The sequence below is a fragment of the Pseudorasbora parva genome, chromosome 21 (assembly GCF_024679245.1).
Source record: "Pseudorasbora parva isolate DD20220531a chromosome 21, ASM2467924v1, whole genome shotgun sequence".
NCBI lineage: Eukaryota > Metazoa > Chordata > Actinopteri > Cypriniformes > Gobionidae > Pseudorasbora > Pseudorasbora parva.
This window is the reverse complement of record NC_090192.1, coordinates 12,373,772-12,401,709: the sequence shown is the minus strand read 5'-3', so window position 1 is coordinate 12,401,709 and position 27,938 is coordinate 12,373,772. Positions and strand designations below refer to the sequence as shown.

General features: G+C 36.4%; 1 protein-coding gene across 1 annotated transcript; it reads left to right on the top strand.

Moving 5' to 3' along the window:
* Nucleotides 1-12: 12 nt before the first annotated feature.
* btbd16 (BTB (POZ) domain containing 16) lies at nt 13-27,723 on the top strand. The gene is made up of 18 exons (XM_067429916.1): nt 13-55; nt 199-318; nt 5,011-5,059; nt 5,155-5,308; nt 8,505-8,610; nt 9,448-9,536; nt 10,883-11,011; nt 12,225-12,344; nt 12,531-12,642; nt 14,013-14,082; nt 14,241-14,371; nt 15,512-15,631; nt 15,871-15,956; nt 18,995-19,077; nt 19,257-19,331; nt 19,521-19,622; nt 24,266-24,454; nt 27,551-27,723. The coding sequence occupies exons 2-18, from the start codon at nt 257-259 to the stop codon at nt 27,614-27,616; spliced, it is 1,743 nt and encodes a 580-aa protein (XP_067286017.1). The 5' UTR covers nt 13-55; nt 199-256; the 3' UTR covers nt 27,617-27,723.
* The last annotated feature ends 215 nt before the right edge of the window (nt 27,724-27,938 follow it).

Sequence of the window (27,938 nt, the reverse complement as noted above, 5' to 3'; positions counted from 1 at the left end):
GAACCTGCCAGTGTCAACAAGAAGTAACGTTATAACGTTACATAGACCACAAATTGTACGGCTATGTCTCCCTCACTCTTCTTCACCCACCTTTACAGTACTTTCTGTGTTTGTTTAGCGGATTTTATCGTTTATTTATGATGTATAGTGAGAGAGAAAAACGCATTACTCATTAAACCTCTTTAAACGTATGTTTAGGAGCATGCTGGGGACTGTCAGCCAGCAACAGTGAAAGCATTATTTGGATTGAAACAGAATGCACATCCAGTGGAGTCCTTTATCTGTCGGCAGGAATATGCCACTCAGACCGCACACAAGGTGGGTTAATGCACAAAAAGTGTCACGTAGAAGGGTCCTAACTTTGCAAATTTAAAAGTGCAAGTTAACTAGGTTTCACTTTAATTTGATAGTCCCTTTAACACGTTCTGTTGACAATAATTAGCATAGGCCTAAATGTCTACTAACTCGCATTAGAGTGAACGCAAAGAATAAATGTTTCCTTAGGCTATATATTTGAAAATATACAGAATATTATTGCATTGAATGATAGCCTACTATAGTCTTTGGAATTCCCTTCCAGAAAACCTAAGGGCTCCTCAAGCCATAGACTCTTTTAAGAAAGAACTAAAAACCTTTCTTTTTAAACAAGCATTTTTTACTTTTTGCTAATTCATTTTTTGTTTTGTTTTTTGTTTATGTGTAGCACTTTGGGATTGTTTTTAACTATGAAAAGGGCTTTACAAATAAAATATATTATTATTATTATTATTATTATTATTATTATTATTATTATTATTATTACATAAGTAATTGCTGCTTTTCATACATTGAAAACACCTATTAAGCTCAAAGTTACCCAATAAGCACAGTAACATACTCTTTCTCAGAATATATATATATATATATATATATATATATATATATATATATATATATATATAAATGATCATCCTACTTGATGTCTTAACCAAATGATGTGTTTGTTACTATATACTTCATGTAATTCCAAGCTAATCACACCATTGCTCACTGAGATATCATGTGTTCACACTGTCTGGCGGCCATTTTGAAAAAAAAACTTTCACCAAAAGATTAAGTGTGCATTTGTTTAGATGTTTAAGACTTTATTTTCGATAAGTATAACTTCTCACTGCAAAATTAAGAGATTAATGTTTTGACTTCTGCATTCTATAACCTGTAACCTTGATTTGGGAAATAATTAAAGGTAGATCCAAAAGATAGTTTTAGCAACATAGTGCAGGTGCCACAGAACATTGTTAGCTTATTAGCTGTATAAGATTGTGAGCTACACTAACATATTACTTCACAGGCATTACTGGCTTGTGCTTTTAAATCCATTATATTATAAATTTACAGTTTACTGATGGTCTGTGGTTTTACACTTCTACAATTTTTAAAGAGTTTATATTATTTTAAGATGATCTTAAAGGGTGCACTAATATAAAAATCACAGCTTCAGTATATTTCAATAAGAAAAAGTATAATTTAATGGATATTATCTATAATAGCTGTTCATATTAAAATAGATATGAATTTAATACATGACCTAGATTATTTATTTCGCACAACTGTCCTTTTAAATTAATAAATTTAATATTTATTAATAAAAAAGGTTTGCTGTTCCAATAAAGCTCAGTGTGCTCTCTTTAAGCTCATCCACATTGAACATTGATGTAAACATTTCAAACATACTTTAAATATAAACTGATGGTTGTCACTTCAATTTAAACTTTATACAATTATTCTTTAAAACTGTTGTTTAAAATAAACAAGAATTTTCCCCAAAAAACATGTTGTGAGATTAATAGGAACAGGGGTGTGCTTAAAGGGTACAAACATGTACCCATTAAGCACAGCCAGACTTTTTGAATTCAATGTTGTATATCTTAATTTAAAAGCTTTTGTCATTTAAAATAAAATATATAGATTCATACTTTATTTTAAGATAACTTCGTGTATCTCTTCAAACTAATACCCTGTGCTCTAAAATGTCTCAATGTAGATTTGGTACGTTTCCCCTATATCATAATGTATGTAATTTTATATTTAGAAATATACACTTCATAATACATAGCTGTATGATCAGATATGGTACTGCATATGCATATTAGTTACTCATGAAGTAAAAACACATGTATAGATAACTATATAATGTAATACAGTATATCTTATATTTCATAATTATTTACATTCTAAATTTTTCATATTTTCAAGTTATTTTTATTAGTTAAAGGCACAATATGTATGATTTTTGGCTTAAAATATCCAAAAACCACTAGAACAATATATTTTGTTTACTTGGGTGGACAGTGTCCATGTGTTGCCTATTAATAACATCATATATGCGTCACCTTTGATTGCTGGTTTTATTTAGTAGAAACCATGGAAACAGCAAATTTGCTTTAATATGTTATGTGTTTTATTAAACAGTTGAGCAACTCTTTGGATATATTCATCAACAGAAAACGAATCATTGTTATATAGCTCAACACATTAGTCTTATTGTTTTCTTGATTTACCGCAAGTAGCATATTTACCATGCCTAATATTGATCTTGCTTACTGCAGTGTGCAACAAATGTCTCATAGTAGCTGCAGAGCGAACTCAGAGAAGCTTTATAACAGGCTTGTGCAAAATTCAGAATTATCAGAATAGGCATCTATTTAATTCATGACTTGGAATTTGAATTGAATTGACTCCGCCCCACAGGAAGTTGAATTTGAATGGGAATGACAGGAAGTAGAATTAAATTTATGACAATTCAAAGAAATTCCAGTCACAGAACAGAAAGAATGTGTTGAATCTCACATACATTCAATGTTAGGAAGGTTACTTTGGAAATGTAATTGCTTACTGTTATGAGTTACCCATTATAAATGTGGTTTGGATTACTTTATCAATGCACAGCAATTTTCTTTTAATATGGTTAGTAACTAATTGAATTACACATTTTACCTCAGTAATATAACAATTATGTTAATTTTGTAATTTAATAACACAATTTCATTACACGCATTTACAATTTCATTACACTGTAAAATATTAAACAGTATCTACTTGAAAAAATAATGATAACAATATTACACATAATATTTTAGTAGTTTTTATGATGAATTAAATCTTATTAGTGGAATGTGCTTTTTTAATTTAAGTTGATTTTGAATATATATATATATATATATATATATATATATATATATATATATATATATATATATATATATATATATATATATATATATATATATATATATTAGAGTAAATGGAAATGACCTGTTTATATTTGACTTTCAGTTAATAGTCTGTTAATATAGTTTGATGCACAAGTAGAAACAAACTTGTTATTGCACTAACATTAGCAAAGTTATTGCTCATCTAGCAAAGTCAAGACACAGTTGACTTCATCTCTCTGCAAGAGTACACAGTCCAGAGAGCAGTTTGAGAGCAGCATCAGAGTAACTTATACCTTTGATCAAGTATGATTTTGCAGTCCCGTTTCTGCATGCTTTCCAAGCTTTTAACTTGATCTGCAGTCAATGAACTGTGCCTTTATAGATGGTAACCAGTTTAGGGTCATGAACACCACCTTTCACTAACCAACAGATAGCAAAAAGCTTTCTGTTGGCTGAAGTCAAAATGTGATCCACTTGACTATCCCATCTTACGTCACTCTGTGTCGTGAGTCCCAAAAGTGATGGCCTAGGGTTAATGCTAGTCATGCTAGTGTAAAACAAGTAAAAACTTGCATTTTCATTTTGTCCCTCTCTACCCAGACATCAAGACCATCCAATGTCTGTTGGAACCTCTGGGCAATTGTCATGTCATCCACATATTTCTAGTATGTGTACAACAATAGTCTCTTTCCATTGTCCAGGAACAACCCCAAGAGCTGTTTATAATTTCACAAATTGGATTGCTGAATTCACATGGAAACTCCTTTGGTATTCTTAGGGAGATCAAATCAGGGCCAGGAGATATGTAACAATTAATAGAAGACAATCTGCTGTACACATCCCAGTAGACTCACTCCACAGCTAACCTGATCCAGACAGGTTTATATTTTAGGTTAGAGATTTCTCCATCTAAAATTGGAAAATCCTGCAGTCACTCCCCCAGTTTCTCTTGCTTAAAAATAAAGGTCACTACATAGTAACATATTTTTAAATACAAAAATGTCTGGCTTTTAGTGATGATTATTTATTATACTTATTCTATATGATTCAAATATTATTTATATAATACCCCTAATCAAGTTCACAATTTTAGTTAAACAAATTATAATGAAAATTTTAGTTTAAATGAACAAAATGATATGCATATAAAATGTAATATAAAGATTTGGAATCGGTAGATAAACCTTTAAAAATGAAAACGTGTAAATTCCCATTTCTGAGTCTCTGTTTACCTAGGCTAACTAACTTTAAACTTTCACTTGCATTGATATAGCAAAACATTTTCTTCTTGCTGTGTACATTCATTTATGTGGCCTATGTCATGTTCTTGACGTAGGCAGAAGAAAGAAAAGAAAAAAATGTTGCTGACTCTGCAAGAAGCGAATTGCAGTTTTTCTTTGTTTCAAAGCATGTGATTGGCTGTTTGCTACTGATGTCTCACTTTCATGTGCACATGCTGAACTCAGGATCTAAACCTGAGTTGACAGAGAAAGTTGATGATCAGCGTTATGATACCAATTGGTTTAGTTTTGTCAACTTCCATCATGGTATAGGAACCTACCAACATGTGCACGAATACCCTTCTCCCCTGGTCCTCTCTCGTCTTCGTCACTCTTCCTTTTATCCTTCCTGAGCTCTTTCATGGGATTCTTTAACTTGCCCCCCCCTCCCCAATATTTTTAATATTTATTATTTGTTTTGCTATTTTGTTTTACCGTAAACTTTCTCCCTTACACCCTTTTAGCCCCTGCTCTATACTCTATATTAAACACCAAAATACTGTCTCTAATTGATTATTGATTTAATTTTTATTTAGGTTGGTGCTTATAACCTCCCACATTTCACAACAAAACTCTACAAGAAGTGTAAGTTTGAGTCTTCTTCATGACTCTGTACCAAATATATGTATTTATCTTTGAAATATTTAGCACATCACACTGTTATTCCATGATTCTAACAGGTGTCAGCTCGCTCACTAAGTCAGCGCACACAAGCTGGCCACACGAACCGCTGGCAGCTACCAGGTGCTTTAGGCAGTGACCTGCTGGGACAGGCACAGGTTCAGAGGGCAGAGGAGTTTGGCAATAAATCATCAGACAGAAAAAAATATTCAGGTGAGATGTGCAATCAGCCTAGAAATGCAAACAATTCCCATGTTTTGAATCAGTTTGGAATATTGACACATACAAAATATAAATATTGAAAAATAAGGAAAAATGTTCCAGGACAATACATTATCACTGCCCTACCATATCCTTTTATCAAAACCTTTTATCACAATAAAATAATAAAAATGTAAAAATACCATAACCTAATACATGTCAAAACATAATAACAAAAAGAAAAACATCATAAAACATACAAAATATGTTATAAAATATTTATAATTCAACAAATACAAAAAGTTATTGATTTTATATATATATTTTTATTTTATTATATATATATATATATATATATATATATATATATATATATATATATATATATATATATATAGGATTGCTGAAGGATACAGATATATATATCTGTATCCTTTAGAACTGCCTTAATTCTACGTGACGTTGATTCAACAAGGTGCTGAAAGCATTCTTTAGAAATGTTTGCGCAAATTGATAGGATAGCATCTTGCAGTTGATGGAGATTTGTGGGATGCCAATTTGAAATGATACAAGCTTTGTGACATGGTGAATTATCCTGCTGGAAGTAGCTATCAGATGGGTACTTGGTGGTCATAAAGGGATGGACGTGGTCAGAAACAATGCTCAGTTTGGCTGTGGCATTTAAACGATGACCAATTGGCACTAAGGGGCCTAAAGTGTGCCAAGAAAACATCCCCCACACCATTACACCACCACCACCAGTCTGCACAGTGGTAACAAGGCATGATGGATCCATGTTCTCATTCTGTTTACGCCAAATTCTGACTCTATCATCTGAATGTCTCAACAGAAATCGAGACTCATTAGACCAGGCAAACATTTTCTAGTCTTCAACTGTTTAATTTTGGTGAGCTTGTGCAAATTGTAGCCTCTTTTTCCTATTTGTAGTGGAGATGAGTGGTACCCGGGTCTTCTGCTGTTGTAGCCCATCCGTCTCAAGGTTGTGGGTGTTGTGGCTTCACAAATGCTTTGCTGCATACCTCGGTTATAACGAGTGCTTATTTAAGTGAAAGTTGCTTGGGTGACTGGTCTTTATTTTCTAGAGGTCTGATACTCCTACTTTATTTATAAAATAAAAAAAACACTGAGCAAGATAATCAAATGTATCTACTAATCATGGTACATGGTACATAATACATTCATGATGAAACATTTATTCTTTTGAAAGAATGTTCAGATTTAGAAAAAGCTCATATATATATATATATATATATATATATATATATATATATATATATATATATATATATATATATATATATATATATAGGTTTTACCACAGCGTGTCTTCAGCATTGACTTTTGCCAGAATCCTGGGTTTGCCAGGGGGATACGAGTGCCACTCTGTGCCAACCCGCCGACCTGGTGTCACAAGCCTGGCATCATTTTAGAGATAGGCACCTGTAGGGTTTTGGCACAGAAGTGGTATAAGAGGTATTGGCAGTTACGCACATGAACGCTCTTTACAGAAAACACTAAGGAAGACAGTATGGCTTTTGATTCATGTGCCAGGATTCTGTGAGTTTAATTTAGAATAGTCAGAATATTGCAGTGAAATAGAGGTGGACATGCTGAGAGGCGTCTGCTTGAATTGAATGTCGAATTGAATGCTTCTTATGATTGGAGTTTTGTAAAAGTATAGCTGATTCTTTTCACATCCGAGAGACTGAATATAGGGATGTTTAAAGACACTCTCCACAAATAACAAACTGGTGTCTTATTACTCTGTTAAAGCCATGAAGGCCCATATGTTCATGTCCATGTTGCTGTTGTTGTTGTTGTTTTGAAGTGAAAACTATTAAATATGTTAAATTCCACATTAGAAAGTCACACAGGTTTAAAAAAAAAAAAAAAAACCTTCCTTAGGATGATTAAATGATGATTTTTCCATTTTCTCTTGATAATGTTCACTATTCTTTTTAGCTATTATCTTGTCACACCACCCCAGCTCAATTTCGAAATGTGCAACAAATGATTACAGATATACAAAACTGTATAACTGGAACTAGCAAGATATGTTTTTTAGAAAAACAAACAACTACTTACCCATCTAGCAAATATGCATTTAAAATATTTCAAGCTGTACAAATGCAGCCCTGACATCTAGACTAAAGCAAGGTGTCAGTGAAAATTTAATAGACGTCTAACCATAACCTAAGAATAGACTAGTCATCTAGATTCTAGAACATGAACATGTCAAAGAAATGAAACCAAACACCTTGTAATAACTGTTGACTTTGCTTACATGATGGAATATCATACATCTCGCAAGTTATTTTGGCAAAAACGACATGTAAACAAATTCAAGGCTATTTTCGCTAGAAGTTGGTTATTCATAGTCGGACTGTATCGGGTCTATAGTTAACTTAGACTGTGAAATGATGGCTATTGCTTGCTGGGTGAATTGTATTCGCTATTGAAAGTGACTTTTTTATTATTACAGTTTGATGGGGTTTTCATGCAAGTCAGCAACAATGTTTGCCCATTTAGGCATAATTTTAAACCTTTTATATATTCTCAGAAAAAAAGGTACGAATGCTGTAACTGGGGCAGAACCTTTTCAAAACATACACTTTTGTTCCTTTTAAGTACCAATTTGTGCCTTTTAGGTACAAAAGTGTACCTTTTAAAAAGGTACCAGCCTAGTGACAGCTTTTGTACATTTTCTTCTAAAAGTGTAATGGCATAAACTGCATGTATTAGATTTTATTTTTAGCTAATATTTATTGTTAGATCTGTGTTTTAAACTTCAGTCATGGCCCAAATTTTGTTACAGTAACAGGGTTGCAAAGATTTCATTCAAAATGATATATTTTTAAAAATTATTAATAATATTAAGTTAGTGAAGAAGTGCAAAAAATATTCATAACATTATTTCAAAATATAAAGTAAATGTATAATTTCAAAAGGTAAGAACTGTCCAAACAAGCCGTGCTTGCTGGTGGGATGAATCAGAGCATAATTAAAAAGCATGTTTTCTATAATCTTCATTTGCATTAATTTTTTAAATCTTTTTCATTAATGCAAACGGCCATCTGTCACAGACATATGTTTGCTCAAAGCTCAAAAATCTGGATCACTTCATCCTATTCTTGAACACACACACACACACACTCAGATTTGCTCTCACTGTGTGTTTATGTTGCAGATGACCCCATGACACTCCACTGGCACGAGGATGCTGCTAGCTGCCCACAATCCCCTTTGCCACGTCTCGTTCACCCGCTCTCGGCCAGCCGACGTACCCGACTCTGGTATGTTGCCAGGGGCAAGTGGACTTCCATGACAACTGTTTAGCGGGGGAGAGAGACAGGCAGGCGAGGAGAGAGGGTGACAGTTTATCTCACTCCAGGGATCAGGGGCGTCAGACTGGGGGGATAAAGGGTACCGAGTAACCAGGGCCCGAGGCGGGGGGGGGGGGGCCTTAGAAGTCAGTTTTCTATACATACACATACATGGTACGGGGCCCAGCAAGATGGTTTGTACCCAGGGCCCAAAATTTGGTGCTACGCCCTTGCCAGGGATAGATCTGTGGGATATCTGCCAGGCCACATGCTATCATTATAGAGCAGGCTGGATAGCACATTAGAGAATGACAACTTTCAATTTGGTGGGCCTTTGAACACAATGGCTATCAGGAGGGGCCTCAGATCACTTGGCACTGAAGCACTGTGGAATAAGAGGGGATTAAAGTGACACAGTGTGTGTGTGTGTGTGTGTGTGTGTGTGTGTGTGTGTGTGTGTGTGTGTGTGTGTGTGTGTGTGTGTGTGTGTGTGTGTGTGTGTGTGTGTTTCTTTCTGTGATGAGTAGGTTTTGGGGTAGTGTACTGGTTTTAGAAAATACAGATAGTACAGTACAGTACAGTATCAAAGTCACGAGTGTCTTTGGATTGTCCCCATAAAACATGAAAACAACGTGTGTGTATGTGTGTGCGTGTGTGTGCGTGTGTGTGTGTGTGTGTGTGTGTGTGTGTGTGTGTGTGTGTGTGTGTGTGTGTGTGTGTGTGTGTGTGTGTGTGTGTGTGTGTGTGTGTGTGTGTGTGTGTGTGTGTGTGTGCACTTATAATGTCTCTCTTTACCCTTATATACAGCAACGATGTCACATGGTCTTCAAAGCTTGACACTCCAGAAGAACGATTTTATATTTTGTCTCGCAGAGTGGCCCGTAACGCTAAACCAGGTACGAAGTAATCTGATTGTACGAAGTATTGAATATGTTATTGGCGGTGTTTGCAAAGACAGGAATCATTATTGCTATTGCTCAAATTAGGAAAATAAAGATTTTTAGGAAAATAATCCATCTCTGTGAGTCCATATGATGCTGTTGAATGGCTGACACTTGTTGAACACTTGAAAAACCACAAAGCCATCATGATGGTAAAACGCTTTGATTCGTAGTTAAAAAAGTGAAGAAAAAAAAATTGTTTTTGTTTGTCAATGTGTGATCACTTTATCTGCAGAAAGAAAGTCACACACACACACACACACACACACACACACACACACACACACACACACACACACACACACACACACACACACACACACACACACACACATATATATATGGGGATAGTATGAGGGTGAGTAAATGATATAATTTTCTCATATTATATGGCAATGAATGAATGATGCCTCAACTTATGTAGAAAATTGTGTAGAAAAGGTGAGTTATTGGAGTTTTTGAGTTAGTGATTTTCACCTGGATGATGATTAAAATGGCTGAATAAATCCCATAGACTAACATTGAATCAAGGACCTGAGTAATATCTAGAGACCAAATTACACATAGGGACTTGGAGGTGGGTTCTTTGATTTAGGATAGCAAGCCAGCACTTAGAACACCAAGCAACACTCTAACCATCTAGAAAACCTAAGTATACCACATTGGCTACATCCGAAAGCTTAGCCCGTTGACTTGTTGCCTTATTACTCCCCTATTAGGCAATGGCAGCATTTGCAAATTTACCAAGTACCACATGTTCCTGGATCAAAATCTTTGTTGATCCTGGAACAACATTTTGATCAACCAATCAGATCTGAGTGACACGTTTACAGTTTATGTTTACAGCTAGGGTTGGGTGCTTATTCACCTATACCCTCTGATTTTAGGGATAAGTTATTGTTATGTTTAGAAGAGGGGTAGGAATATGTTTTCTGACAAGAGTGTTGCTACAGGATCAACAAAATATGTCTTACTCTGTAAAATCATGTTGACTGCAGAACCTGATTTTGCCAAGTATAACATGTTCCTGCAACACCTTTGTTGATCTTGCATGGAGCAACATTCCATTCAACCAATCAGATTTGAGGGACAAGTTTACCGTTTATGTCAAGTTTAGGCTTACAACCAGGGTTTGGTGCTTCTACATCACTGTTATTCACAGTATAATTTCTACTGCACTTGCATAGTTGCAGGGGACAAAATTTTATTTTTGTTCCTTACTGTCATTTTTATATTCATAATTCTGCAGAATGATATAAAGGCATAATGATATACTAAATATCTGTCCTTTTTGTACATAGATGCAGTACTGGAATGTCTGGGGGTCAGGTGGGAGCTGCATTTCCCCATCCTGAGTAGTTCAGACACTTTATTCGAGTTATATACCAATAACAAAAGACAGCGGGATATTGAGCTACAAAAGAGAGCAGGTATGATGCTCTAGTGTAGCTACCGGATCAATGCAAAAACCTTTTTTCTTTTGTTTAGTTTTTTGTGAGCCTCTAGTAAGTCATGGTGGTGGAAAAAAAGTTGGAGGAAAATGTATTTTTCAGTGCTTTTATGTTCTCAAACTTGCAAATGTTCTGCGTTCTCCCAAGAAACTTTGCGTTCCCTCACAAAAACCTTTGTGTTCTGCTGAGAAACTTTGCATTCGTTCACAAAGAGCTCAAAAGTATTTTCTCCCATCTCATTTTGCTTTCCACCACCGTTTTCCTTTAGGGGCTCAGTTTATTTTATTTTATTTTATTTTATTTTATTTTATTTTATTTTATTTTATTTTATTTTATTTTATTTTATTTTATTTTATTTTATTTTATTTTATTTTATTTTATTTTATTTTATTTTATTTTATTTTATTTTATTTTATTCTATTTCATTTCATTTTATTTCATTTTATTTTATTTTATTTTATTTTATTTTAATCAATTAATTGTTTGTTTGATTGTTTGTTTTTGTTTTCTTTATGTATTTATTTATTTTGATTTATTTATTTATTGTGTGTTTTTATATTTTTGTTATATTTATTGTTTTTATTTATTTATATTTTTAATATTTTATTTATTTCATTTTATTTATTTATTTTGCTTTATTTATTTGTTATGGGTTTTTTGTTTTCTTCTTCTTCTTTTTTTACTTTTTTATTTTATTTTTATTTTTACTTTTTTTTACTTTTTTTTAGGTTTTTATAGCCAAAATCAAGATCTTAAAAATCTTAAAGCATCAACAATGTGCAATTTCAGCAATCCCATTTGCCTAAACACTCTCAGTTAGTGGTACAGATATCATACGCTTTACCTAAAAAATTACCTTAAAGGATTTCCTAGAAATAGTTGACACCACCCACAATTCATTATATTATGAGCACACAAGACAAAACAGTTTATTTACAAAAGAGTTCATTAAAATCATCATAAAATATTCAGGACAATAATTTGTGAACCATTATTGTGTAATAAATAATGCAAAAGAGAACACCACATTACAGTGACCAATCGATCATTTATCCTTGAGATCATAATAAATAAACTGTTTAGAATATAACTTTTAAATATTCTACATATTTATCATAGAGCTTGCAAAATAGACGTCGAAAAACAGTAGGAGAGAAATTTATGACGTGCATTTTGTGTTGCGATACTGCAGTCATTGGTACACACAGCAGAGTCAGTTCTGCATGTGGGAGAGGACTGGCCAGGGAATGGCTTCTCAGCAGTCCTATGACTCTCCGACTGCCTGTCAAAGATGCCTCCATCAATAAAGAGGGTAAGTGCTAAAAAGACATCATGTTTATTATATTATGGCAGTAAATGACAAGCTCTCATTATCACTTGAGTATTGCTGTCACATGAGTTTCTGATCTAAGTATTCTCAGAGATGTTGACTCTTATGGGGCATACAGTGACAGTTAAGGAGTAATACAGTTATATAAGAATCTCTCTTGTGTTCCAGCGTTGTCTTTTGCCCTGCGTACACTGTATAACCCTGAGGAATGCACTGATGAGTGGGGAGAGGCTGTACTCTCCACTGCTGCATTACTGGGAATGTCAAACCTCTTCCAGAAGTGAGTGTCAACATCAACATCAACTTCAAATCTGTTCTTGAACTTGCAGATTAATTCGGTTTGCTACATGGTGTCCAATACACGAGCAGTCACTGCCACGCAAGTGCGTGCATGCGTTTGTGTGTGTGTGTGTGTGTGTGTGTGGTGTCCTTTTTTATATTATGGGGTCCAAATGTCCCCATAAAGATAGTAAAACCTGAGATCACCTACATTGGGGACCAGCCAGCGGTCCCCACAATGTATATGGATTTATAAACATACTACTTTTTTTTTTTTTTTTTTTTTTTTTTAATGTAAAAATGCAGAATGTTTCCTGTGATGGTATAGGTTTAGGGGCAGGGGCAGTGTAGGGGGATAGAATGTACAGTTTGTACGGTTTAAAAACCATTACGGCTATAGAATCCCTACAAAGATAGTGAACCAGACGTGTGTGTGTGTGTGTGTGTGTGTGTGTGTGTGTGTGTGTGTGTGTGTGTGTGTGTGTGTGTGTGTGTGTGTGTGTGTGTGTGTGTGCGTGTGTGCGTGTGTGCGTGTGTGCGTGTGTTCGTGTGTGTGTGTGTGTGTGTGAGCCTGTTTATGTGGTTTATGAGGACACAAATTTGTATAACTACATGGGTATTACACTGGTATTACACTATAAATGTGGTTTATGAGGACATATCAAATGTCCTCATAATTCAAATGGCCTTAAAAACATACTAAATTATGTTTTTTTGAGAGAGTAAAAATGCAGAATGTTTCCTGTGATGGGTAGATTTAGGGGCAGGGGCAGTGTAAGGGGATAGAAAATACGGTTTGTACAGTATAAAAACCATTACGCCTATGGAGAGTCCCTGTAAACCACATAGACCAACATGTGTGTGTGTGTGTGTGTGTGTGTGTGTGTGTGTGTGTGTGTGTGTGTGTGTGTGTGTGTGTGTGTGTGTGTGTGTGTGTGTGTGTGTGTGTGTGTGTGTGTGTGTGTGTGTGTGTGTGTGTGTCATATTATGTAATAAACACTAATCCAGAAGTCTATAATGCCACACCCAGGTCTCTAGAGAATGTTGTTTTATCCAGTATTAAATTAATTGATATCCGGGATGTTGGGTGGAACTGGATGTGATTTTTGGCCCCGCAGGCAGTCATTGCATTTATTTGAAAGATATTTTTCGCATAAGATCAACTGTGTTCCACCCAGCCGAGTATAAACTACAACATGCATTGCATCACAGTCCATATCCCCCTTGGACATGGGTGCGTCAATTTGTAATTGTTTATGCAAATCCAATTAATGCACAGTCACGAATGCTACATATTTAGTTTTAGAATGAATACACAGTGTTTTGTATCAAATGTTAAATCCTTTTGAGGCTGACGGATATGATTAACAGGTGTCTTAAAGAGATGTTGACGCGTATCTCGTCTTCGACCGTGTGCAGCTTTCATCAAGTGTCCTACAAGGTAACGTTTTTAAGGTATTTTTATAATGGTTGTTTTAGTTATGAAACTATAATAAAATATATCCTATCCATGTTCTATTGTTCTATAAATGACCAATAGAGGGAGCTCTGTATTCAGCTCTGTATAAACGTCTATTAATCTCTCTCTGTGTTTTTCAGTTTAAAGAGACTCTTCTCCAGAGAGCATGTGAGCGCTGGTTGGAGCTGTTCCTAGTGACCGAACTCTCCTTCCACATCAAACTCAAAGATTTGCCTTTTGACCTGCTGCTGAAGACCCTGCGTAGTCCAAGGTCTCATACTTTCTTTGACCTTTTTAAGAGCATCACTGACAAATCACATTGGGAAACACTTGCATCATGAAGTTGCTTGATTGCATAAAGAATGGGAAGCCTATTTATAGGACCATTAGGATTGTTTTGCATTGTGACATTGTCAGCCCAAAGCCTCGTTCCTGCAAAGCATCAGGATGTTTTACTTTTGAGTTTGTTTATAATCCCTGTTATTCTCACGAGTAATTCACATTAGATACTGAATCATGAAAAGACACATTTTTCTCAGTCATTAAAATAGTAATTTTTAAATTAAATCAGCATAAAATAAATAATTACACCAAAATCGCTTCATAATAATGGGGAAATGTGATTTTTGTAATGTCACTTAAGGTCTTAAACGGATAGTTCACCCAAAAAAATGAAAATTAGCCAATGATTTACTCACCCTCTAGGTTTATACGACATTCTTCTTTCAGAAGAATAAAATCTGAGTTTTATTAAAATATGTCCTGGCTCTTCCAATCATTACAATGGCGGTAAATGGCTGTTTCTCTTTTGAAGTACATACAAGCGCATCTATCCATCATAAAAGTACTCCACATGGCTCCAGGGGGTTAATAAAGGCTTTCTGAAGCAGAGCGATGCATTTGTGTAAGAAAAATATCCATATTTAAAACTTTACAAACTGTAATCTCTAACTTACACTAACTGTCGTATGCACGTTCACAAACACTTCGCTTCAGAAGGCTTTTGGAGCAACCCCCCGGAGCCGTGTGGAACAGTTTTATGAAAAATAGATGCAAAAACCAAAACAGTCATTCACTACCATTATAATGAGCCAGGACATCTTTAATATAACTCAGATTTTATTTGTCTGAAAGAAGAATGTCATATACACCTAGGATAATTTTAGGGTGAGTAAAAAATGGGCTAATTTTCATTTTTGGGAGAATTATTACTTTATGCAAATTAAAATGGAGTGATGTTTTTTTTTCTGATTATTTTTGAGTTGGCTTTTGTCCTGGCCATTTTCTACAAGTGTTTAAAGTGCTTTTCTGAACTTGAAATAACCTTCTGCATAGAAAATGACTATTACACGCAGCTAAAATGAGCAGATGGAGTAAATCAGCAGGAAACTAATAAGGTCTCTGTGTCTAGACTGTTTGCATCTAATGAGTATGAGGTCTTGAGAGCAGTGCTGTACTGGCTGTACCTAAAGTTAAACCCCCTCAGAGAGACTCTACCTGCCCATAGCACCATCATCCACTTCTTCTCCAGGTACATAACCTTCGTCAAACCATTTACAGCTATCAGCAACAACACAATGCACCAATGTTCCATTAGTATAATTCCAGTCAGTAAACCCCATTTACAGAGGACATTACAATAATTCAATGACTTCAATTGTGCAGCAAACTATAAATTATTTTTGGAATGACCTTCATACTGCTTAGCTAGTTTCATGCACATATGCTGTTTTTAATGACATCCCTCCATCATGTATCTGTCTGTTTCAGGGAAACGTCTGTTTTCTTGGAACAGCCTCAGGGTCAAAAATACATCACTATCTTTCAAGCTCTTCGTATGCATGGCATTACTGAATGTAAGTGTTAAGCATTCGTGAATAGTATACATCCATTTTTCAAATCTGCTATGATGCAAGCACATCTGGCTTTTAAAGGGAATGGGAGATGAGACTCTGATTGGTTTATTGCACGTTACACCCAAAGCACACCCATGACTCATTAAGAGACTAGGGACAACCCTTCTGGACCATGCGCCTGGCACACTGACAGTTTTTTTTTTCCCGTTGTTAAACTAGCAAATGTGGATTAGGACACCGCCACCATCTGCTTCAGACCATGCACTCAGATCTTAAAAATTGCGCCCTAACACCATCTACAACATTAAAATAAGCCTCAAAAAAGCCCCCAAATCTCTGAGTAATGTTGCACACTATCGTTAGCTTAAATGAAAACAGACAGTTTGGCAGAATAATGTGTATATCTGAGAAACAGTACGTCCCAGCTGCAAGCACACGTCATTGACACAATCAGAACAACAGCGACTGGATCTCGACAACCACCCAGCAAGTGATTATATCCCACCATTACACTACAGACATGACAACTCCATCAGCTATTCAGAAAACGCCTCACAAACACAGTCATGTTAATGATGTGTGCCATTTTGTAAAAAGGAACATTTTGATATCATGTTCTCACCATCATTAAGTGACTTGCTTTCTTCTGTGGAACAAAAAAGAAGATATTTTTGGGAACATAAAACTAAAATCAGATGGGTTCTAGCTACAAATATACAACCAAATAATCTGTTAGTAATCACATTGACTCATTCGGACTGAAAAGGCTGAAATAATAGATCAATAGGAAACAATTAAGCATATAAATGCTTGAATCTAAATGTTTTCTCAATCGGATCCCAAAAGTTTGGATTTACATATACGTAACATATACGTAACTTTCAGAATCTGAAATTGGATTGGATTCATTCCAACTACTGAAAATGAGCTAATGTAAACATACCTAATGTTGTCTTGGATCCCATTATTTCCGTTGCACGGATGGAAAAAATAAATAAAGAAAAATGTAAATACTTCCACAGAGAGAAAGTCAGAATCCTTTTTATTTTAAAATAAAAATCTCTTTGTCACTTTCATAACATTGCTGTGTTCATTTGAGTGCCAAGACATGTCAAATTGACATTCAGAATGCCTGTGCACTTGAAAAGATGGTGCCAACATGTGGGGAAACCTGTTTGGAAACTATTATTAGTGGTGTTTGGTGAAATTCTTAAAGAGCGGCATGAAATAGAAGTTGCAATTGTATTTTCTTCTCTGCTATTACATATATCCGAGTGAAACTCTCCTCAAATAAGAAAAAAATGTAGGGCCGCGGGACTTGGTTTTGTCCATCAGGAATTAACTGAAACATTGAAACATTGTGGTTTGGTTTGATCATTGCTTATGTGACAGATTGCCCTGTCCTCACGCCAGTAAACAAGTCATCAGAGAAGAGATGTCAATGCAAGATTATGAGGACACACGAATTTAAAAAAGAATACAAACCCGATTCCAAAGAATTTGGGACACTGTACAAATTGTGAATAAACACAATGCTATGCTATGAATTCAATGATGTGGAAGTTTCAAATTTCAATATTTTGTCACAAATCAGGCCTCTGGGGGCTCCCTCTGATCGCCACCAGAGGGCTTCCTCACCTCAATATTAATCCCCACTCCGGACTTCATTACCCATAATAATCCGTTGCCCTGACTCATCACCCATCGTTGTTTACACCTGTGTGCCATTAGCCTCATCACCTCAGTCTATATAAACCATGTTCACTCTGCCATTCACTGCGAAGTCTTGTAAAGTATAACGCTACAATTCTGAGCGGTCTATCATGTTTTCATGTCTCTTGGTTTTGGATCACCTGCCTGTTTCTAGACTGCTTTCTTGCCTACGTTCCTTGCCTTGTTGTGTTTGTTTGCTCGGACTGCCTACATGTATGTTGATCTTGCCTGTACTCTAGACTTCGATTGTGGACTGTAAAATCAAAATTGCATTTGGATCCTCAACCTGTGGACTCATCATTACAATTGTATTCAGAATACAACATAGATGACATCAAATGTTAAAACTGAGGTAAAAATGTAAAACAAATTGTTTTAAGGGGAAAATAAGTTGATTTTAAATTTCATGGCATCAACACATCTCAAAGTTGGGACAAGGCCGTGTTTACCCCTGTGTGGAACCACGGTAGATTGTGTTCACAATCATGTTTTCGGGAATTATTCCTGAGCCCATGTTGTGATTTCCATTACAGTAGGGCATCCAGTATTGTTTTCCAGCCTTGACCCTTACGCACAGAGATTGTTCCAGATTCCCTGAATCTTTGGATGATATTATGCACTGTAGGCGACGATTACTTCAAACTCATTTTTCTCTGAGAAACTCCTTTCTGACATTGCTCTACTATTTTTCACCACAGCATTGGGGGAATTGGTGATCCTCTGCCCATCTTGACTTCTGAGAGACACTGCCACTCTGAGAGGCACTTTTTATACCCAATCATGTTGCCAATTGACCTAATAAGTGTGCAAACTGGTCCTCCAGCTGTTCCTTATATGTGCATTTAACTTTTCCGGCCTCTTATTGCTACCTGTCCCAACTTTTTTGGAATGTGTAGCTCATGAAATCCAACATGTTTCAAAATGTCTCTCTCGCAACATTTGATATGTTATCTATATTCTATTGTGAATAAAATATAAGTTTGAGCTTTGTAAATGATTGCAGTCTTTTTTTATTCACAATTTGTAAAATGTCCCAATTTATTTTTGGAATCTGGTTTGTAAGATGTGAATGATGTGCACTGATATATAATTTGTAATAAATACTGCTGTAATACTATTTCAAAAGTCACATTTGAGGAATAAATGTGTATTTTTTTTGTTGTAGAATAAAACAAAGAAGTCTTGTCAATTAACCAAACACAATACTGGAAAAGCTATAGTTATTGAAATAACTGTGTATGTAAAATGTATATAGTGTTGCTACTTTTGGTTTACTACCCCAAGCTATATTTGAGTTATGCTGTTTATGTGTGTTGGTGTCTCAGGGCAGCATCTGCAGGAGCTGCAGAACATCAGAGTGCTTCCTGAATCCTGGCTGCTGAGCATCCTGTCAAATCATTATCACACTGTGAGCTTGTGTAGACACCACAAACATAACACCACATTCAACCCACCATCACTCCAGATGTAGTGCTATACTTAATTCATGAACTGCTTGTTTCAAGTTGTATTGGTTTTTTACTACCAAGTGAAAACTAATTAATCAGCTCCATGGTTAACCTGTATGTTTTTTATTTTTCCATATAGCTTTACAGCGGGGGTGACATGGTCGTGACTGACTTCTCCAAACAAGCCATCCGGTTTGGAATGATGTGTGATGGGGTGCTGTACACTTTCTCATACTTTAACAAAGATGTGTTCTACCCATTTCCATAAACTCTATGATACGTTTCTGTCTTTTAATCGCTCGCGATTTCTGTTGTTAACATATGACAAAATTTTGTGTTCTTTTACTGCTTGTAGGCCTGTATTTGGCGTTTTATGTGTTTTTTACTCTGTCACTGTATATAGGAACAAGAGTGCTGCACTCAAACCATCAGCCTCTGTGGTTTTTACTTTCTTCTTCAAGCTGCTAAATTGGGCGAATCCGATACGTACAACTTCTGCATTGAGGTTAGAGCACTCATAAGTTCATTTCCCTTGTGAAAAAGAAGGGCATGTAATTTCATGTATTTAATGTTGTGCACTTTAAGTGTGCTCCAAGTCCTAGCTGCAGATAATATTAAAGGGATAGTTCACTTTGAAATTAAATTTTGATATGTTTTAGCTTACCTCATGGGCATCCGAGATGTAGGAGTATTTGTTTTCCCAGTAGTTTCAATTTTGATCATTTTAGGTCAAACCGTTCTTGTCTGTGCCTCACATAATGCAGGTCTATGGTCACCACCTCAAAGAGCATACACAGAGAAGTCCAAATTAAACAATCCCCCATCGTAAGGACACACTGATGGCCTAAGACACGAAACGAGCGGTTTGTGTAAGAAAACGAACAGTATTTATATCGTTTTTACCTCTTGTACACCACAGGAAACATGCACGCGCGCCCTCGAGACAGTCGGACGTAGTGGTGGGGGATTGTTTAATTTGGACTTCTCTGTGTATGCTCTTTGAGGTGGTGACCATAGACCTGCATTATGTGAGGCACAGACAAGAACGGTTTGACCTAAAATGATCAACATTGAAACTACTGGGGAAACAAATACTCCTACATCTCGGATGCCCATGAGGTAAGCTAAAAAAATTTAATCCAAATTTAATTTCAAAGTGAACTATCCCTTAATAAAAAATAAAAGCATTTAAGTATACAGTATAGTACACTTTAACCATATTTCAAAGACAATAGACACAATTATGAAATTGCATACAGGCCTGGTTTCACAGAGGACATTTAATTAGGACATTTAAAGGGTTACTTCAGCGATTAGCATATGGCTTTGTATCAGTAGAAACCCTGGAGTATAATCAAATGATTGTGCTTCCCCTCCCCTCATATCCCCTTCAGACGAGAGATTTATGCATTTTATTTCTGGAAAAATTCCTCCCGTGACGCAAATTGACGATATTTGGGTCATCTTTGGAATGTTTGGCCAAAGGCTAAAGACTACAGCCAGCAGAGGGAGCAATTTTCATCACGAGAGCTCATTGGCTCATTTATGGTGTTAAATGTAATCTGACTTCTAATCTGAGTAAGTGCTGTGAGACTCACTTGGCAACTCGAACGTTATATTGAACAGACATGTTCAGTATTTAATTGTTAGTGTCTGTTCTCTAACTCAGTCACAGTAATCCAGTAGCGGTGGCTTTGGGAGTGGCCTCACAGGGCAGCGAAGCATTCTGGGAATTGTAGTCGTTCATCCCCATGAGACAAAAATACATTTTCTGTCTTTTCTCTGTCTAGAAGGCACCAAATTCAAAAATAATTTCACATTTCTACTACATTAATGACCCAGTTTAAATACAGATCTTTCCAGCGCTGAAGTACCCCTTTAAGTAGCTTTTTTGAAAGTGCCATAAAAACATTAATGCGTTCATCTTCAGAAAAAAAACAATGACACTGACATGTTTTAGGATATGTCAGTGCAAGTTGTTTTCAGTTAAAACAGCTCAATAATATATTTTAGTCTGTGACTAAATTTAAGCCTTTTCTGTGAAACCAGAGGATAAAGATGTAATTAAGTGCCATTTAAAAGTATCAAAGCACTTTTAAAGGGATAATTAATCCAAAAATGTAAATTGTCATCATTTACTTACCCTCAAGTTGTTCCAATCCTGTATATATTTATTGTTTTGTTCTGCTGAACACAAAGGAAGATATTTTGAAGAATGTTTGTTATCCACAGCTGATGGGCCCCATCGGCTGACATAGTATGGGGGAAAAAATACTATGGATGTCAAAAGTGCCTCTCAATTGTTTGATTATTTTTGTAGTGATTTTAATTTCATCCATCTGAGGACTCTAAGTAAGTAGTGATTGGTACCCACGTCAATGTTGGAATTTTTAGATCACCCCTCACTTAAAGTGTGGTTATGAGTACATCAGATAAACACCTTCCCCCTTTCTTAGTTTGGGACAATAGTCAAGGTCTTTTACCATGGCTGTATGAGAACACTCCAAACAGGAGGCTGTTCAATCATTTAGAATGAATGAAAAAGTGGGGAGAGTTGGTCAGTTGATTCATCTGAAATTGATTTATTTCTGGAAAGAGGTTTGGTTAAGTGATATTTATGTTCCACATAATCGAGTAAGCAGTCCATTGGCAGTGGCTTCTTTCACTGGTTGTGCTGGGTGACAATGCAGTGGGGAAAAGAGCTGGAATCCATTTCAACAGCCTTGAACACAAAGGTCTGTGGGATGCTGATCTCCTGGAGCACCAAAGGGTCCTAAAATCTGGAACATGCAGATGAGGCCCTAAAGTAGGTGCCAAAGGCCTGGAACATCTGGAACACATAGATGAAGGAACCTCGACGTGAAGGTTTGCTCTCCTGAGCCTAACCTTGTTGCAAATGTCTGTGTGCCTCTCTGGGCTCATCCTTGGTAGACATACTCAGAACTTGGTAAAATGTTTGTCTCTCTCAAGGGAAGACTCAGAACTTGGTGATCTGTTTCAGTCTCATCTTCGCAGGACAGGCTCAGAACAAGGAGTTTCTGTTGAAAGGGTAACTTTATGCCTTTCCGATGAGGAGGAGATTGCAATTTGGAGCTTCTCCATTATAGTGCTGTGATTGGCTGTTGACCTCAGAGGGGGCACACAGTGTGGCCCACACTTTTTTCGCCTGTGGAACTCATTTGCATACTGTATTTGGCTTTAAAAAAATGTTTATACTGTTGTCTGAGGTCAACTAATGACGTTTGTGTGGTTCTTACATCATAACTAATAAGTAATAAGCTATTTTCTACACTGGTTTTGAAGCTCTCTCTGAAACGCTGGGTTTTGATGGCCGATGGAGCTCCCCTGTCAGTTCAGTTCACATGAGGGAGGGGTTGTTTTGAAAGCGGCAATGAATGGTTCTCTTGATCACAGGGCTCGTAAACGTCTTTATCAAACAAACACAATGATTTATTTCTCATCCACCCGCAATTGATAGAAATATTTTTTATGTATTTCATGGCCCACCCGATTGGTGGCTATAAGCGTGAACCGCACGCACACACGTGTGCACGTCCCTTTTAAATGTCAAGTCAAGAGAGAGAGTGAACACTGTAGAATAAGAATGGAACATTATTTCACTATTTGAGATTCACTGGCATGCTGACAGGCTTACATTTACATTACATTTACATTTACATTTATGCATTTAGCAGACGCTTTTATCCAAAGCGACTTACAACTCAGGAGAACAGGAAGCGATCCGTCAAGAAGAGGCAACGAAACACAAAAAGTGCCCTAAATACTAAGATTTGTACACTGCTTAGAGTAGCAAAGACCAGAAAAGGAAAGAAGAAAGGAGAAATAGAGGGGGAATTTTTTTTTTTTTTTTTTTTTTTTTTTTTTTTTTTAATGTAAGATTAAGTGCTCATGGAAGAGATGAGTTTTTACCTGTCTTTTGAACGAAGTGAGTGATTCTGTTGTGCGTATGGAGGACGGAAGATCGTTCCACCAACCCGGAACAATGAAAGAAAAAGTTCGAGAGAGAGATTTCATGCCTCTCTGTGATGGTACCACAAGCCTTCGCTCATTAGCTGAGCGAAGGCTTCTGGTGGGTGTGTAGACGCATAGGAGTGAGTCGAAGTATGCGGGTGCTGAGCTTGTGGAAGATCCATAAGCAAGAGTCAGGGCTTTGAATTTGATCCGGGCAGCGAGTGGTAGCCAATGCAGAGAGATGAATAGAGGTGTGACATGAGCCCTTTTGGGCTCATTGAATACAAGACGTGCTGCAGCTGTTTATCGGCTTACATTTTGGTAGCCCGTCTGGAAAACACACAGCCCCGGGACGTTGGGCTTTGGGAGCCCTGGCCCATACATGCCTGAGTCCAGTGTGCTAAGATATGTTCTGTTAGACACGTCACGTGCACATAATCAAAACGATCTATAACAATGCAATACTATAACATAAAAACACATCTTACTCACATAAGTGTGTTGCACCATTCCTGTCGGATCCAATATATAAGAAACAGCATTGTTTTTTAATCTCAATATGTCTGCAAATCCAGCATCTTAAACTTGTTTACAAACGATTCCGCAATGAAATGATGCATGTTTATTGCTGCTGGGCACAATTTGAACAACTCCATGATTTGGTGGGCGGGGCTATTGAATGACATATGCTTATTATTCTATAGTGGTGTGTTTTGTCGCGCGATGACATATAGATATACGCACAAACGTTTTCTGGGCCTGGTGTCTATAAAAGCTTTTCTTTGACTAACAAGGAAGTTTTCAGCTCTTAAACTTTCAGGATATTCTTATCCTTATCCATGACCTTTTAAATATCAAAAGCTCAGGGGAAAGTTGATTCCATCACCCCTTTAAGTCATTACTTCTTCAATCACTGTACTAGTCAAATTTAACTTTGTGGCTTGGCACCATATTTGAATATATGTATGCATGAATTCCACGGAAGAAAAACGCATGTTTTAATAAATAAATGATGACTGAACATTTATATTTTGGTTGAAATATTGCATCTTCTCTCTCTCTCTCTCTCTCTCTCTCTCTCTCTCTCTCTCTCTCTCTCTCTCTCTCTCTCTCTCTCTCTCTCTCTCTCTCTCTCTCTCTCTCTCTCTCTCTCTCTCTCTCTCTCTCTCTCTGTAGAGGTTAAGACACTGGGATCCTGCTGTATCCCAGTCTTCTATAGTGAGCCATCCATACTGTATGAGGGCTGATCGATCAGTGTGCTATCACATCACAGTGCAAAGCTTTGCCAACGGCGAGTGGCAAGAGCACAGCAGTGGACCTGTCAATCATGAGTTTGGCTTATTCAAACGCCGCTGTAGGAGCAAGGTACCAACACACAAACAGACTGAAATAAAACAATGAAAACTAGAGACACTGGTTACAGGATAATCCGAGGCCTGTTGCATGAAGCCAGTTTCAGTTCCAGTATGTTTGAGATTAGTTTGAACAAACTGTTTTTCCGGGCTCAAGAAGGTGGCTTAACTTGTAGCAACAGTGTTCTGACGCTTCATTTTACCTGTCAGATTGTCATTACCAGGGCTTACTGCTCATGTGCACATCAATAATGTGTCATATATATAAAAATAATAATAATATATATATATATATATATATATATATATATGTATCAATAAGTGGGACACTAAAAATATGATTAAAGTTATACAAATAAAATGTATGAATTAGGTCTTATTTAATTCTATAAACTATAATACTGATCTGCCAACATTGTTGCTATATGATAAATTAAAATAAGCTGATAACATCACTGTTTTCTCCAGTACGACTGTACAGCCAAATCTAATCTTGTCGCAATATTATCCTGTTTGACACTGTGAAGCTGCTTTGAAACAATCGTGATTGTAAAAGCGCTATATAAATAAAGTTGATTGATTGATTGATTGAATAAGTATTTTGTCAAGCTTTCTACCTACGGACCAGTACTTCTGAATGGGCTGAGGCTGGGATTTAGTGGGTTTGAAATGAAAGTATTTTATTAACTTATACTATATGCAAAGAACATTCAGTCAGTATCGTTATCTCGTGATCGAAGTGGCTTTTAGAAGCTTTTGCATCTGAACTCTTCATATATAAATATATATATAATCCCTTTAAAATAGTCCATGTGACTCTAGTGGTTCAACCTTAATTTTACCAAGCAACAAGAATACTTTTTTTGCGCAAACAACAAACACAAATTACGACTTTGTTCAACAATCTCTTCTTGTCTGTGACAATCTCCTATGCAGTTTACGTTGGCCAGCTCCTGCGTCAGCATTGCATGCATGCATTGTTGTGCTCATGTGAACAGCGCCGGCCAATGGAAAGCCGGCGTTCTACCGTAGTGCTTCGAGAGCACTGCACTGTATTTACAACATCAACAGCGTATTTCGTTGTTAATAGCATTTTTCATTGTTGAATTATGCTACTGTTTTAATGGAAGATAGTAAAAGCTGACAAGGTAGGACAAATCATTGGAACACTAGCTCTCTCATGAGATGTGTGTCTGAGAACTGATGCTCTCCATGTTCCGTGTGATTGGCTGTTCGCAGCACATCACACTTTCAGGTGCACACCATCTGTTATCCAAAAATTCTGGATCAAACCCTTAGTTAACGGAGAACTTTAATACGGAGCATTGTGAGCCTTTTGGGCCTGTACCATGATGGAAGTTGACCAAACTCAAGGTTACAGGATTAGTTTAAAATTGACAAAACCAAACAAACTCAATCAGGCTTTGTTGGTACCATGACGCTGATCATCAACTTTCTCTGTCAACTGAGGCTTTGATTCTGATTTCATGGAGCATGCTCACATGAAAATGTTACATCAGTAGCAAACAGCCAATCACGTGCCTTGAAACTGCAATTCAAATCTCGCGGGAGAATCAGCAAAATTCTATTCTATTTTCTGTCGAAGATCGAGAGATTGAAGAATATGAAGTATATGAATGCATTTACACAGCAAAAAAATATCTTTTGGAAGGCGGACCGCCTTCCATATTCCTCTTTAGGAAAAAGCACAACTGGCATGGCAATGACGCCGCCGCTGCGAGAGGCGTTACACTTTCTTTGTGAGTTAAATACTGAAGGTGGTTCGCCAGAAGAAAAAAAAAATATAGCTACATATTTTACTTTTTATAAAGTTTTAAATATGGATATTTTTCTAACACAAACCCATCGAATCGCTTCAGAAGGCCTTTATTAGCCCCCTGGAGCTGTATGGATTACTTTTATATGCTCTTTTATGGGCTTCAAATTTTGGACTGCCATTATAATGCTTGGATTAGCCGGGACATTTTTTCATATATCTCTGATTGTATTTGTCTGAAAATAGAATGTCATATACACCTAGGATGGCTTGAGGGTGATAAGAGATCATTTTCATTTTTGGGTGAACTATCCCTTTAATCGCTAAAATCTGAGCCACTTTCACAGTGCCTAAAACCCAGAGTTGGCTAACTGACTAAGTGACTACTAACTGACTCCGCCCAAATCATACCTAGCTTCATGGTATAGGCTAGCCTAGAAATCTAGACGCACCCTAGCGGCAGCATATCTAATCTGCCCGTGAGTGTCATCTAGCAACTCTCAATACCCTTCTGAGCTGTAATTGCCTAACTCTTGCCAATCACATCGGGTATAGAGTCGGTGGGCGGGGCAATAATGAAGATGGCAGAGTTGCGCTTGCGTGCTTCTAGTAAACAGAAACTGGCGATCGGCGGTCTTTCGAATCAGCTTTGACCACGACTCTGGAAGACTTGGAGTTGAGCTTTTCTCTGAGAAAAGAACGGCACTAGTCATTCGGAGTTCGTAAATTTTGCCGAACGGATACGGCGAATGTTTAATCTGTCAACAAGCTCTGTTTCACCTTCGTTGCTCTGGTTGGCGTAGCGCTATCCTATCGCGTGCAGAGGGAGTTTGAAAGACAACCGTTTATCCCGCCCCTCGGATTGAGCCCTGTCAATGGTGAGTTTCCAGACCAAACATCTTGATGTGGGTCTGGCTTGTCAGGTATAGGCCCCTGATCTACTAAACAAGGCTGTATTTGTATGTTTGTGTTTGAAACTCAGAGTTTGTTCAGCTAGCTTCATGCAACAGGTCTCTGAACACTGCTACTTTAAAGTTATTGCTAAACAACTGTTTCAAAATAAATATCTATAAACTAAATGAACATGAACAATGTTTTTACAAAAATAAAAGCTTAAATAAAATGAATAATGATTATTTTATTTCAAATAACAACAGTTTTTATGGTATTAGTTTTAGTTTATAACTAAACATTATTTATTTAATCATTATTACTGAATTATTATCGTTTTAAAAAGCAGATCATATCAGAAAAAAAAATGTTGGTCAATCTGTAAACAGTACATATTCTTCTTTGTAATAAAATTATTTTTTATTTATTTTATTTTTACAGCCGTTTCAGATTGAAGGACTTTTTCCGCCCATCCTTGTGACCTTTGCTCTGGCATTCCCATTTTGATGCTGCATCTGCCTGGGCTTTTGCTGTTAAATAAAGCAAATATCAATCCATTTAATAGCAAATGGATTATACACAATGTCAAAATGCTTTTGTATTTTTCATGTTTGTGTATGTTGAACGGCTATGTTTAATTACAGCTATTTATGCTGTTAGAGTCACTGAATTATACATGAGTAATGCACATGCTTGATATGCGTGTTTAATTATTGATGCTTTATTTAATCAACAGTACTAAAATACCACAAAAGGCCAGGTTTATGACTTAAAGTTCTTGTGAAGATAAAAGTATGAAACCCAGTGTTTTTTAGAATGTAAAATCCCT